At 42.4% G+C, this 15,731-nt stretch overlaps 1 protein-coding gene across 1 annotated transcript; it reads right to left on the bottom strand.

Annotated features, from left to right (window-relative positions):
* Positions 1 to 6,642: 6,642 nt before the first annotated feature.
* ING2 (inhibitor of growth family member 2) lies at positions 6,643 to 15,731 on the bottom strand. The gene is made up of 2 exons (XM_024105396.3): positions 15,274 to 15,731; positions 6,643 to 7,971 (listed from the first exon to the last, which is right to left on the bottom strand). The coding sequence occupies exons 1-2, from the start codon at positions 15,728 to 15,730 to the stop codon at positions 7,304 to 7,306; spliced, it is 1,125 nt and encodes a 374-aa protein (XP_023961164.3). The 5' UTR covers position 15,731; the 3' UTR covers positions 6,643 to 7,303.

Raw genomic sequence — 15,731 nt, 5'->3', positions numbered from 1 at the left:
ACTGCCAAAAGGCAAGGGGCTGCTGCTGTGTAGCAATGCAGCCCCATATCTGCCAGCCCCATGTCTGCCAGCACCCAGATCACTGATGAAGGCTACCAGTCATACTGCACCGTCTACTGCCAAAAGGCAATTAGCTGCTGCTGTGTAGCAATGCAGTACCACGTCTGCCGGCACCCAGATGACATATGGTGACGGTGAGCTGAGCTGAGCGGGCTCCATGCTTGGCGTGGTATGTTGTCTGCACAGGTAACCCAGGTAAAAAGGCGCAAATCGATTGTCTGCCGTTGCTCTGAGAGGGGGAGGGGCCTGACGACATGTACCCAGAACCTCCCGTGACACTGTTTTGCATCATTCAGGCATTGGGATCTCAATCCAGAATTCCAATGGGCGGCGGAGACTGTGGGAACTGTGGAATAGCTACCCAGAGTGCAACGCTCCGGAAGTCAACACTAGCCTCGGTACTGTGGATGCGGTCTGCCGACTTAATGCACTTAGAGCATTTTATGTGGGGATACACACAATCGGCTGTATACAACCGATTTCTATAAAACCGGCTTCTATAAATTCGGCCTAATTTCGTAGTGTAGACATACCCAAAGAAAGCAAGCACTTGGAGCTCCATATGTTGGTTATGCAGACGTTTCTCCCCTGAAGGACTGGTGAGAAAAACTTATTTGAACAAAAGACTAGTTGAGTTTTAGTCTTCAGTATACTTTTATTTTTGTATCATGTCTATCCTTATTCCTTTATATGTGGTGTCACTTAAACCTCTGTCCTTTTGTTAATAAGCCTGTTTAATTTTACCATAATCCAACTCAGTGCTTTGATTGAAGCGGAGGGTTTGTCAACCCCAGCTAAACTGCTGTGTTCTCTCTATAAAGGAGCAGAAAACTTGATAAGGTTTTGGTGCTATAGGAAGAGCGACTGAACACTGCAGAGAAAGGGCTAGGATTATTGAAGACTCCTGTAAAGAGTAACTTGGAAGGGAGGCCAACATGTATGTGTATACTGTAGGTGTATGCTTATATACTGGCTGTTGGTATCAGAGCTGTGAGCCACAGCAGCAGAACATTTAAGGCACCCAGAGATGACACATAAGCGCGACTGAATCCCTTGCTGAACGCCAAAGCATCACATAGGCCACAAAATTAAGACCAAATGGAACAAGGTCATCCAAACACAAGTTTAAAATAGCTTCAAATCAAGAAACGTATAAGGACTTAGGCAGTGTAATTGTGAAGTGCTAGTATTAGAAACAATTATCTCTTTCATATTCCTGTTTCCAAAAGTGGCATCGTTTGCCACTCAATTCCCAGCATTAACACTTCAAATGTGAGCACTTAGTGACTGGTTTGTCAGAAACCTAAACTGTTTTACAAGCATTACATTGTACAGCTTGTAAAGTGACTTGGATAATTGCTGCAGTTTGAGTAGGTGAAACATTGGAGACCCCTGTCACAACTACACCTCTACCTCGATAGAACGCTGTCCTCGGGAGCCAAAAAAATCTTACCATGTTATAGGTGAAACCGCATTATATCGAACTTGCTTTGATCCACCGAAGTGCGCAGCCCCACCCCACCCGGAGCACTGCTTTACCACATTATATCAGAATTCGTGTTACATCGGGTCGCATTATATCGGGGTAGAGGTGTAGCTATGAATTACACCTATTAATATCTCACCTTCTTCAGTTGCATATTATCCTATTGCAAACATTGTGTTTCCTCTTTCCTGTATTAGAATTGCAGACAGTGTACGGGATGGAAAATAGAAACACAGATACTGATTAGGTCTTTGTTTTAAATATAGGGGCTTGTCAAAGTTTGCAGTTTTCCTCCTTTAACTTGTTCTCTGCTACCCTCCAAGTGATACAAAGAGTAATATACAAAGAGTTCAGGTGAAGTCATTGTGTTCCAAGGTGTAGGGTCTAAATTCCTCAGCTTCCCTGTTTTGATAACTTCTACTGTTAGTTCCCTGGTCCTTGGACCTAGCCTGGCCTACTTTCCCTCACTTTTCCTAAGCTTACTCAGTGGTAGGGAGGAAAGAGTACAAGCCACACACACAAAATCCCCAGACCTCAGTTTATTTAAAGAGGTTCTGAAATTTGAAGGCATGTGACAGGAGAGAGAGGAGAACCTGTGTGTGTTGGGAGGAAGAGAGTTGTTGGCAGTTGGCTTTAATGCAAATTACTTACCTTGTGAATGAAGTGAGACAAGCATGAAGGCTTGACATGCTAGGAAGCAGATCTCCTTTAGAAGGATATGATAATCAAGGCTCACAGGGGCTTAACAAGAGCATGCCCTGCCTCAGTTTAAAGGGCAAGGAAACTGTACATTCCACAACATGTGGTGTTTTCTGCAAAGTTGCACTTACTAACTTCCGTCAACCACAGCAGGTATGGAGTGGTGCTCTCCAACCCTGTGATTTCCTAAAATCCTTGTTAGCACTGACACCACCCCACCCCCCCACTTGGTAAGGCAACACCCATCTTTTCATGGGCTGTATATTTATACCTGCTTACTGTATTTTCCACTCCATGCATCTGATGAAGTGGGTTATATCCCACAAAAGCTTATGCCCAAATAAATGTGTTCATCTCTAAGCTGCCACAAGGACTCCTCGTTGTTTTTACTGATATAAACTAACACAGCTACCCCTCTGAAACCTAAAATCCATAAGGAATCCTTGGATATTCATTGAGAACTAGGATATTTGTCAAAACCCCTTATTCCACATCCTCTATGCTGTAACTTTATGACCCTTAGTACCACTTCTAACTGGTTTACTACCCACACATGCAGTGTAATCCCCTATAGCATGATGGAAGTAGAGTTCACAGCACAAAAAGGAACTAATTTAAGATAATTCTGATACAAACAATTTGTACAAGCAAATAACGCTTATGCACATTTCAATTTTATGCATGTATGATATTGATATTGTGTCAAGCACAAAAATGGCAGCCAGGTTGCAAAAATTGGACATTGATGCAAAATCCAGTAAGCACAGGCAGCACAAGGGAATAAAACCTTACCAGAAGAAAACTAGTAATTCTGCATTACTAGGAAGAATTTGCCTAACCCGATGCAAAACAAAGATCCATCCCTGCCTTAGAAAAAGAGTATGCAAGATTTAACTGTCAGGGTTTCATAAGCTCAGAACAAAACATGGGAATTACTGCAGACAGCTATGAGACACATGAACAGTGCATGCAGCTGAATGAGATGCTTAACAAATCTGATGTTCAATGCCACTTAGAGAGAATGGTACTGAAATATCAAAAGAATGTATTTGTAGATTCTAAATACATCTGAATATTTGTTCTGTTAGAAGGTAGAGTTTGATTGGTTTGGATTATCTGTTTTAATTGTCAGGCTGCCTGCAGTTTAGGATAGATACACTTCTGCTGTATAAAAGCAAAGCAAGTTTTAAAATTTATCAAAGTCTCCTCAGGGGCTTCTTAGACTCATCTCCCAGGAAGCATCTTTAATAATTAAAAAAGGATTGTTAGAACTGCCTGTCAACCATTCTCACTTATCTGACACCCACTCCTTTATCACAGATGAGAAAACAGTTCCTAGTACAAGTTACTGTTAACAAGCTTTCAATCATTTTGTAGTTTTAATAGCCACAATTTAACTGTGATGCAAAGCCCCTTTCGGCCCCCCCCGCCCGCCCCACTGTGGCTCATTATAAAAGAGGAAACTGGAGAGGCTCGGTCAAAGGAGGGGAGTATAGTGGGTTTCTAGGTGCATGATGGAGAATTTAAGTCACTTTGCCATGGACCAGGTATTGTGTTCTGAAAATAAAACGCAATTATTTATTTTGTGCATCTTTGTTAAAGAAAATGTCAGTGTCAAGAGTTTGCACTGGGTGCTGCTGTTTTTCTTTGGCAATAGAATTAAAAGAATAAAGCATTAGAAAGAGCCATAGGTCTTAAGTGAAAATGCTGCTCTTGGTGCAGTGCCTGTGTAAGATCCTTCACATTAAGGAAGCAATTCCCTGCTCTGCTGAAAGAGTTAGGGAGAGTGCCAGTATTCTAGTGCAATAATCTGGATGGGGCCACACTGCAGTCTAAGACCCTGCTCACAAGGAAGATTTTTCCCGGCCTACCACCACATTTTGCCCTTAGTCCCCTGCTTATTTTATGTAACTGGCCTTAAATTTTTTCCTCTATCTTACATTTACAGGATCACATTTCACGAAAAGAACTAGTTTAAATATGACTAACTGAGAAGGCATTCAAGTTCAAACAAGATTCACACTGATATGTCTCAAAAGTGTACAGCATATCCATTGTGAAGAGCAACTGAAGTATGAGTTATCCATACATGACGTTCCCAGTTGGTAACAAGAATAGCTTAACTACAGCTTTAATCATTTTACCTCATTGCTCTTAGTTCATTTATTGAGAAGAGCTGTTTTCCAAGCCCAAAGAACTAAGATGCTGCAGGGTACTATGTTTCCTAACTCAGTGACAACAGTTGAATTGAAGACGCTAAGCACCTTGCAGCATTCAGGCCAAGGTTTCTCTTGAAAGTTTCCAATGATAACTTAATCAGAGAATAAGATAGAAAGGTTAATTTTAGAATCACAGTATGGGATTATGGCACACAGCCACACATCATGAGAAATCCCTGTATTTCTTTAGACTGGAGAGATCTAAGAACAGATAGACCCAAAATATCTTGTTTCCTGCAGCAAGTTAGCTGAAAGGACTTCCATCTTCAGTGTCCTTAAGTTTACTGACCTATTTCATATCCACTAGATGTCATTAGCATGGAAGGTATGAAGTAAAAACCCCAATTCTGCAGTAGTCATGATGATTGATACCCCTTTGATTACTTTCAAGGGGTTATCCTTTGGTTTTTCCAGAGAAAAACTAGGAAATAGGGAGGGTATTAGATCACCAACACTTCAAGCTACCACATGACCCATTTCGTGTCCCTGCCGCTAAGGAAGAACAAGGCTTCCTATATTGGCTATTCCGCAGGTGAGGTAAGATCCAAACCTGTGCAGTTTTGTGGCTCACTTCCTCAGATCTTTGGACACAAGAATTTCTGTTAGTTGAGTAGTGTGCTAAATATACTTTGATTTCACAAACCATACTCCCTTTGAAGCATCATTAGCCAAAGCACTAAAAAAAATGCACAATTGCTTAAACTGGGAGCTAGCAATAGTATTTGAAAATTTCCTGAATACATACTGACCCACAGATTAAAACAAGCCTGTGGAGAAGTACCTGGACCATCACCCCCATTTAATTTACAATGTCACTTCTCACAAGCTAAATCAATCTGCAGCCATCATACCCACAACCCCAATGAACTGTAAGAAAGGGGCATCTTCTCACCAATAAAATCAGAAACACAACAGATACTTACTAGCTAGGAAAGACAAAAGTGGCCATCTTACAACCAGCAGCATAAGGCTGCAGCTGCTGGCTTTGACTAATTTAGAAAGCAATTTTGCACTGGAGAAGAGCATTAGGGACCAAGAAGTCACCGGAGAAGTGGCTTCATGGATATTGTGAATACCACACCCATGTCATGCACCCAATAACTTCTGAGCCCCTCTCTTTGGAAGGCTCCTCAGACTGCCACATTCCTGGACAAATACAAGACCCACCATGAGTTTCTCTTCTCCATGGGCTGCACTCCTTCCCACCTGAAAGAGACCAGCTCTTTGCACCTTTCTGCTTCCCAGCCTCCTTTAGGAGTAAAGCCAGTTAGTCTGCTTTAAACCATAATGTCTTTGTCTATACTAGATGCTAAGTGGTGTTTCAAAACCATGCTGGCTGAGGTGTTTTAAAGCATCAATCTAGAAAAGCCCTTGGAGGTTTCCTACAGACATCACTGCATGCGTTACATGCAGTTGCTAGTCATATTTTCAAGCTTTTCATATTTCTAGGGGCTGGAAACCTTTCATTAAAAAAGAAAAGCTTCCAATCTCACACTCACGTGACTGGGAGCTGCAGCCATAAGCACACATGTATGCCTTATTCCAGATCTGTCCATGGATATATCTTAACTCCACTAAGGTGGAGGCCAAGTTTGAGGAGCCCAGCAAAGCATGTGCAATCATATTTTGCACATCTACATAGATGTTGCTCACAGATTAAGGAGGAGTTGAGGATATCACTATTCCTCTGCCAGCACCAATTCAAGACTTGTAGACTAGAGGTAGCAGCAAGACATAGCACAGTGGCAACTGTGGAGTGTAGAAATATCAGAGAAGTGATATTCCTGGGGGAATTCTGTGCCAAAAATAAAAAGTTCTGTGCATAATATTTTAAAATGATGCATATTTTGTCAAAACATCACAATTTTGACAGTGGGAGCCCGGGGGTGGGGGCCATGAAGGAAATCAGATTCTGCAGTAAAAATTTAAATCATATGCTGAATATTAATCCTGTACAAATTCTGCATTGCACAGTGATGCAGAATTCCAGCAGTGCAAGAAAAAGCTTTACCACAGACAAGCACTCCTGTACACAACTTAAAGTCAAGACCAAAGGAAACCCCATTAGGATGCTTGCTAAAATTCTTCCACTAAAGTCATGCATGAGAAGTATACACAAGATAGTCAAGTTCAAGACTACCATAACTGCTACCCTATCCAGAAACTGACTCCCAAATGTAAAGTCACCAAGGGAACAGTTTAATATTGACATAAAAAGCATAAATTAGTGGCATTTTCTTCCTGGAAATAATACATTCATCATATGAAAGCCACTGAAGAAACAGGTTGCTTTCTAGCTTGGAAGACTATTTTACAATTAACAGTTGAATTCTTGAACCCCCATTCCAGAAATTATGTGATGTTAACACAGAATCTGAAAACTTGAGGCATGGGATGTAGAACAGATTCAGTTCACAACAAATGGAGATTCTAGTAACTGTCTGAGGTTGTGAAACAGTACTAGAGAGGTTAAATACCATTACCAATACTCTTGTAATATGAGCAGTCTTTCAGTGCTTCCCCACCACCATTAATTTCAGGATTTTTTTTAAATGCTAACACAACAGGGAGTTTAAGTGAAACAAAAACCAGAAAACCCCATAACACTACTTGTAATTCCATCTGTGCAGTTCTGAGGCCACCCTGTTTCAATTATTTGGTTATTCAGTGCAGAAAGTTAAAGATCACAGAAAGTATAACAGATTTTAATACTCCATTAATACTATAGATTAAAAAATATTGCATAGTCTTATGCATTTTTCCTAAAACATTGTTCTCTGTAAATTAAACAATTTTTATATAAAAGACACACAACCCTTTAAAACATTTATAGCATTCACTACCTTGATCTTCTATCCTTTTTTGATTTGTCAGTACATTTGTCCATAGTTTTCTCATTATCTCCTCTGCACTTGGGACAATACCATTTCCCCTTTGGTTTATAGGTGAGTCCAACACATGAAAAATGAAACCACTCAATGGGACACTGTTCATTGTCACATCCTATCATTTCTCCATAGGACACTTGGTTACATAAGCAGTAAGTTGGCTCATTGGGATCTATTGCAAATTCAACAGGTGAAACTTCTCTTTCTTGTTTGGCCTTGGAGCGTTTCTTTTTCTTGGCCGATTTGGATCTCTTTTCTTTAGGTGGCTGGTCATCGCAGTCTTCAATCCCATTTGTTATATGGCACAGATCACGACTTTCGCTGGTCCGCTGGCGACGGGGTCTACGCGAAGATCTTTCTGGTTGGCAAGATTCCACTTTTGCCTTTTCTAGAGGCTTTTCATTATCTGACTCTTGGAAACACCGAGAGTGGGTCTCCATTTGCCGGGCCCTATTCTCTACCAGTTCAAGCATCTGAGTAACTATTTGAATTTTCTCATCTCCCAGTTCTTGGCTGTTGATTAGTGCTCGCTGAAGATGCTGTTGCAACCGTTTCTTCTGAATGGGATCACTTTCTGTCTTATATTTCTCATAGACATCATCGATTTCTTTTAATGCTTCTATAAAAGATAAATCAGCACAACAGTTTTTAGTCAAGGGGGAGGGAGGAAGAATTATGCATCACAAAGTGGAACATCAAGAAAATGTAGATACATTTCTTCCAAGCGGTAGTTCAGTCTAACATGCATACCATATACTTCAATTAGCAGAAAACTTGACCTATAACCTATGTTCATGGAATAAATTAAGTATTTAGTGCTACTCTAAAGACAGGCCCTCAGATACGGAACTCTGATTTAATGATCAACAGAACAGTCTGCTGCAAGAGTTTTTGCAAATTGTAAGGAACAAAAAAAAGCTATTCAAAACACTGGAAAGACTAGCACGCAACTGGCAGGAATCCTTGGTACACGCTAGATTGCAATAGTTTCGATTCCTTGCTTGTCAGTTGGACTCCTGAGTTAGCAATTCCCTAGCCCATCCATGGTAAAGACAATAGAAGGGGGAAATTTTCTGTAATGATTAAAGCAGGACTTACTGCTCTGCCAAAGACTAGTTAAATAGCCTCTGTACGATTAACCTAACCTCAAAGGGCACTGAAGCAGTGTTTGTAATGCACAGCAATCCACCAAAGAATTACAGTCATGCATAGTTCACTTGTGGCACTGAACAGTAATAGGGTAGATTAAAATACGCAATATTAAGAGTGTTTCTTTAATATATAGGGTGGATTTTGGGGGGCTATTCCAGAATAGAAAAGTGTCCATCTACAATGTCTAGGGATAATGGGCCAGATTAAGAACACTCAGCTTTACCAATGAGTTTAGCTTTTTTCTGCCATGTTTTGTTCAAGATAGACTTTGAAAATTTAGCCCTAAATTAGGCATAGTCAGTTATCTATAGGTTCAAAAAGTGACTGAACAAAGCTACTTTGATGTAGGCCAACTATAAGTCAGTTTAAGCATGTCCACACAAGCTTTTCCACTGGTTTAACGGAACCAATTTAAAACAGATTTTGGTTAAACTTGTGCTTAGACAAGGCCTCAGATTGTGAACTTTTCAGGGCAGAGGCCACATCTTCCATGTTTGGTGCATCACAGAACATTTTCAACAATACAGAGACAATTTTACTAATTAAGTGTTCACTAAACTTCTAGAGGCATTTGCAGGACTGAGTATTGGTTTATTCTCTCTTTTTTTTTTTGGTTTGGCAAGTCATGCACTATCATGCCTCCTTCTTCCAAAACAGCAACAAAGAATCTTCAGTGCAAGTTATGAGTGCACTGAACTTCAATTCTCTTCTTTTGTTCTGTTAGAAGTATTCTTCCCCAAACTAACGGTAACCTAGAACCTTTATTACACTTAAAACAATGATAAAGGCTATGCTAAACATTAAATAGCCAACTGCTAATATGATATCTTTAAAGTCTTATGTACAGGGTGTCACTGTGGTAATATTAGATACAGAGTTGTGACTTACTGAAGTGTCAGTGGAAAAAAGTACAGCACAATTGTCCTGTAAATAGTTTGTCTGTAGTGTTTTCAGTGTAAACATACCCTAGATTGCAAATGATGCAGGTAAATAGCTTATATAACAACTCTCCCCATTATAATAAACGGACTTTGCATGTTCTGAAACTTCATGAAATAGCCTACTTAAACTGACAACATCCCTTTGAAGTCTATACATGAGACGTGTCCTCTACACTATTCCACCCAGCGGACTTGAAATCCTAGAGCAGTGTTAGCCAAAAAAAGTCAGTGGAGTCCAATCTCCTCAACCCAAAGGCTGAACATATTACTTCATAAAGGTCAAGGGGCTGCTGTCAATGCTCTGGAGTAAATTCTCTGTCCTGTGCTGCTCCCTTTGCCATTCAAGTGAAATGGGAAGGAGGTACCACTTGCACGTCCCCAATGGGGATTTCCTTGATGGGGAAATCCTGTGGAATAGGTGTTTCCACTGAAGTGCTACAGTGGCACAGGTGTAGGCACTACCTACACATATGGGAGGGGTTCTTCCATCACCCAGATAATCCCCCTTCCAAAGAGACAGTACCTAGGTCAATGGAAGAATTCTTCTGTCAACCTAGTACTGTCTATATCAGGTGGGAAAGTGCGTGTGTGTGTAGGTTAGTATACGTACTTTCTAGGGGTGTGTGAATTTTTCACTCCCTGAGAAACATAGCTATAACCGATGTAAGTTCCTAGTGTAGGCCAGTCCCCAGACATTGGAAAATAGTGCATGAGAATGTCAAGTGAAAATAACCAGCCTTCTGTTTCTCTAATTTTTTATTCTTTGGATCACTTTGTAAGATTTCTCCCCACGAAGGATGCCACGGTTTAAGAACTATGGGACTAGCATTTGTCACATTAGCAACTGAAATACAAGAAGCAACCCGTAAGAGCACCAGTTATTTAAATGTTCCAGTTTTAACAATTTAAGGCATTAGGTAACATTGATTAAGACGTTTTTTATAAGTTTGATTTGACAGTGTTGCTTTAATGCAACTTTTAACTGAAACGGGATGTGGGATGGAGTCCGTATACACTCCTAAATAAATGCAACTACTTTGGGTAAGCTTCCACATTGTGTTCTGACCCAGAGTTTAGATTCTTTAAACAATAAGCCATATCTACAAAAAAATTGTATGGCTTTAACAATCCAGTATAGTTAAAGCAGTACAACTCTCCTAGTCTGGAAACAATTATACCAAGTATAAATATGCTTATATAGCTTATTCCCATATGGGAAGGAAAATAAGATATGCCAATATAAGGCACCGTATACCAGTATAACTGCATCTATTTTGGTAAGATGAAAAATCTCACTTATAACCAACATAGTAATGTCATTACAAAAATCATGCAGAGCAGGCCTAAAACAGGACCTTGTCCTGATATTAAAATATAAAGGGATAAGGGATTAGAGGAAGGGACTACCACAAAATTAGGATGTCCACTGTATTCCTTGGGTGCATATTTTAGTAACTCCACCCATGTTTATCTACAGATAAATTTGGTTAACCTTGAAGAAACTAACAGGATTTCAATTATTCAAATCTCACATATCTGAGCTCCCTATTTATTCAAAACAGTGTGATTTCTCCAAATTTTCTAAACTTAAATTAGCCTGGACAAAGTTGTGCTTTTTGCCCCCACAAAAGGTTGCTGTAGTACTTGGTGGTTCATCCCTCTCAAAACTAACAAGACACTAAACCGGGCCTGGGAAAAAATAGCTAACCTAGTTTCCTGGAGGACTGGGACAGGGGTGCAGTACATTCAGTCCACTCTTACTAAAGTCAGTTCTACACAGTTAGATAAGGGAAACCGAATCTGAAAGCCAGTTTACTTGGTGGTACTGTTCTACCTGTCTTCGATAGACCACTTGTCTAGGCTTTCTTGGGTTAGATACTTTGATGGTATTTGATTACCTGATGCTATACTTCAGTTTACACTACAGGTTAAGCTATTTTTCATAATGTAGCATTTCTGTAAGAGATGTCAGAGAAAAACTCTCTACTTCCACAGAGGCCAGAAGTAGAGAGTTTTCTTGAGAGCCTTTTCAACCTGTATATTGCTGGTTTGGGAACATAAGCCAGATAGGGGTATTTAAAATTTATTCTTGCAATGCAATTTACAAAAAGGGTACATCCTCTTTATTTCTTTGTGTTTGAGACAAGGGACAACACATACCAAGTTCCTTCCCTCTTTTCCCAAGTTCCTAGACTCCAACCCCACCACCACTGGTCACTGATGCTGCTTCTTTATAGCAATAACAAGGGCAGAAAAACATTCAGAGAAAAAAAATTCAAGATACTGAAATGTTATGGTTAAAAGTGAAAAAGCATAAAAATCAGGGTTTTCAGAGCTATGCTGCTTGGCAACTGCAACTCAGTCATCATGCATAGTACGAATAAATGCTTGCCTCATGTCATAAGTTTAAGACCCCCCATAGAGAGATCACTTTAGACTGAAGGTTTGATCATGCAAGACAGATACTGTTTGACTAGAGGTCAGAAACCTGCCCCCCATGAAGCAGCACCAACAACTTTAAAATGGTCTAAATTATACTAGCCATGCTATCAAAATGTCTTCAAATTGGTCTGGGAGAAAATCCTCTGAGGTTCAATGTTCTCAAAAAGCAATAAAAATAATATATAAAAAGCCGTAACTAGCTATGAGGCCAACAGGGAAAAACAATTTCATGTTAAAGTATGTAACGAGAATACATATCAATTCTTAGAGATTGAATCTACCTAATAGATTCAGAAAGTGGTTGCTCAGGAACATCCACATAAGCTTGTGTGGCTAAGAGAAACTGCTAAACTGTTTGACTTTGACAACAGGATTCAGTGTACCTCAGCAAATAAGATATTAATTAGAATGATAATTCAAACTCAGGAAAGTTGCACGAGACCAAGCTTTTGTAAACTTTCTGGAATCCAGAAATTTAACAAAAGCTTGGTCTCATGCATCTTTCCTGATTAATTAGAATGATAATTCAAAGAACATCTTTTCAATTGCCATACAGGCCACCTTAAGGAAATTGACAACTTAAATATCTCCTTTCACTCAAACTGAAAAGGATTAATAATATTTTGTTACAAAGCTGGGTAACATGTATCCAGTTGTGCTCTCTCTAGTCTTTTAGTTGATGCATCATAAAGATTGGCACTCCCCCCTCTTAGCAATAAATTTTTGATGCAATCTGGTATCTCTTCATTCTTTCAACTGATAATGCCACTGAGTTACAGATCCCAGCAATAATCAGAATAAAGGGCTTTAGGATAGCCCAAACAAGAATCTGAGTAGCTTGTCTGGAATGGAATGTTTTAAATCTATGTTTAATTTACACTTCAGTTGCAGATAACATTTTAACTACAGCTCAGATTGTTTTGCTGTACTACAAATTGCTTCTAGTGTTTAACAAAGGAATTGAGTAAGACAATGTTACTAGTTTGATTATTCCTTATTCCCCATTCTTTCAACAAACCTAAACATTTAGAGTGATCAGGGTCAAGCATGTGACCTCATCTCTCAGAGCAGTGAATGTTAATTGTGTTTATATTCAAGGTAGTTTAACAGACAGACTTTTGATCCTTTACCATGTCAATGAGTATTACTATACGATAAACTAATGCCTCAACATACACACAGAACAACTAAATTACAGCTGCTGTGGGAACTATAAATGACTTTCACTTTTAGGAGTCCCAACACTACATTATTGATTCATTAAGAAACATTTGCTTGTAAGGTGGGCTCCAAGATACTACGCTAATACAAATAAATTCTTGATAAAACAGAAGTTCTGGGGCAGTCCACATTCAAAGAGGTTCATTTGAACGCAACTATTCAGTTGTGCATTCAAGTCATGCTGCACTGTACAGCCTAGTAGATAGAACTGGAAGTCTTCCACTGACTTATTGAGACCCATGTAAATTCCTTAACCAGTACCACTGCCCGGCCCCACCCCTTTGTAAAAATGGGACAACACTTAAGCATCTCATTTAAACACTTAGAAGTTATGTCACCTTTCATCCAAGAATTTCATATAGCTCCATCCCACAGCACACTTTGCCCTACAGATCATTCTAAATGTGAGATTCCAAGTGTGGGGAGGTTAAGGGACGAGCAACTCCTCAAGGAGCAATTTCACAGCCTAGTGTGCCTCACGCCACAGGGTACAAAACCCCAGACAACATACACACTGGGAACTGAATGTGCAATCTAATAAAATCATAGCAGGATGGGATTCTCAAAAGAACAGCTTGTCAGAATGGAGAGATAGAGGAAAGCTATGAAAGGTTAAAATAAACCAACCATGTGGGGGAGGGGGAGAAATAGCTCAGTGGTTTAACCACTGGCTGTTAAACCCAGAGTTGTGAGTTCAATCCTTGAGGGGGCCATTTAGGGATGGGGGCAAAAATCTGTCTGGGCTTGGTCCTGCTTTGAGCAAGGGGCTGGACTAGATTGAGGTCCCCTCCAACCCTGATATTCTATGATTCTATTAAACCAATAAGATTTTACATTAATCTTAGCCAGTTTAGAAGGTATTACCAAACATGTATGAGTTAACCATGAACTACATATGCAATAGTTTCCTCAATACGGTGCCCCCCTCCCCAGATTCTTTTCTAGAAAGATAAATATACTGTAATTAGTCAAACCTGCTTGCAGCATTACTTCTAAACTCAATTCCTTGATCCTCAGAGGGGATGTCTTAAATCCACCATGCCTTTGCAGTTGCAGATAAAGACCTAAACCAGGGGTAGGCAACCTATGGCAGGAGTGCCAAAGGCGGCATGCAAGCTGATTTTCAGTAGCACTCACACTGCTCAGGTCCTGGCCACCGGTCTGAGGGGGGCTCTGCATTTAATTTTAATTTTAAATGAAGCTTCTTAAACATTTTAAAAACCTTATTTATTTTACATACAATAGTTTAGTTATATATTATAGACTTACAGAAAGAGACCTTCTAAAAACGTTAAAATGTATGACTGGCACGCGAAACCTTAAATTAGACTGAATAAATGAAGATTCGTCACACCACTTCTGAAAGGTTGCCGATCCCTGACCTAGACTCTCGTGCACCCAATCGGTATGTCAAACAGCCAAGAGGAATTTTACCAAACTTTCTAGGAGGCGAGGTCTCTGCTCTAGACCAGTGCTATTTTGCCCTTCCACAGCACTCTCCCGCAAACCCCTCAGCACATGATCTTCCCACCGGAACACTGACATAAAACCAGCAGCTCAGAGACTTGCCCACGCACGAGTCGCCGGCCAGCCCATGTCACCCTGCCCAGGCTGGGGCAGGGCAGAGACCCCTTTCAGAGACTCACCACCAGAGAGCGGCGGCCTGTCAGAGCCAGCTCCGCCGCACAGAGAAGGGCTCCTCCACCCCCACCTACGGGGACTCCCGCAGCTACCGGACGGGGGGGGGGGGGGGGGGGGAAGAGATATAGGAGCCGCTGTCCGTCCCCGTCCCCCCCGACTCCCGGGGGGGACTGAAGCCCCGCGCTGCCCGCTCCCTCCCCAGCCCCAGCGGGGAGAGGGGCCGCTTCCCCCGCCCCCGGAGCTTCTCCAATCCTCCATCCTTCCCGCGGGCGCAGCCTCCCTCCCCGCGGGGCCGTCACCCCTCCCCCAAGCGCGGTGGGTGACAGGGCTGAGGCAGCGGGCGGGGTCGGCTCTGCCGAGCCCGGCCCCGCACTGGGACCAATAACCAGCCCCTGACCCGCAGCCGCCGAGCCGGGCCCCGCAACCCCCCAGACGCCGCCTCATAGACCGGACTCCGCCCCCTTCGGCCGCGTCTCCCTCTCCCAACCGGGACTCGGCCGGGCCCGGCCCCGGGCCGCGCTCACCTTGGCACTGCGTGTCCAGCTCCCGCAACAGGGACACGTTGCGCTGGATGTCCAGCGGCAGCGACTCCACGCACTCCAGATAGTCCTGCACGTACAGCGAGAGCAGCCGGGCCCGCTCCCCGCCCGCCCCCGCCAGCGCCGCCGGGCCCGGCACCAGCTGCGGCCCCCCCAGCATCATCCCCCCGCGCCAGCAGCACATGCACCCCCGGCCGGCCCCTCCCTCCCGGCGCTCACACCCCGCCGGGGCGCCCCTGGGCCGGACCCCTGGGCTCTCCCGCCGCTGCTCCCTGCAGGCTGCGCACGGGGATGGCCGGCTCCGGCTCTGCTCCCGCCGCTGCCCCCACGGGGCGGGCAGGTCCCGGGGTCCCTGGGCTTCCCCCCGCCTTGGCTCCGCGGCCGCTGCCGAGACAAACCACTTGGAGCCCCCGCCCCGGGCCGGACGGTGGACTTTGCGCATG

This window comes from Chrysemys picta, chromosome 5 (assembly GCF_011386835.1).
Source record: "Chrysemys picta bellii isolate R12L10 chromosome 5, ASM1138683v2, whole genome shotgun sequence".
Classification (NCBI taxonomy): domain Eukaryota; kingdom Metazoa; phylum Chordata; order Testudines; family Emydidae; genus Chrysemys; species Chrysemys picta.
This window is presented reverse-complemented; position numbering and strand designations above follow the sequence as displayed.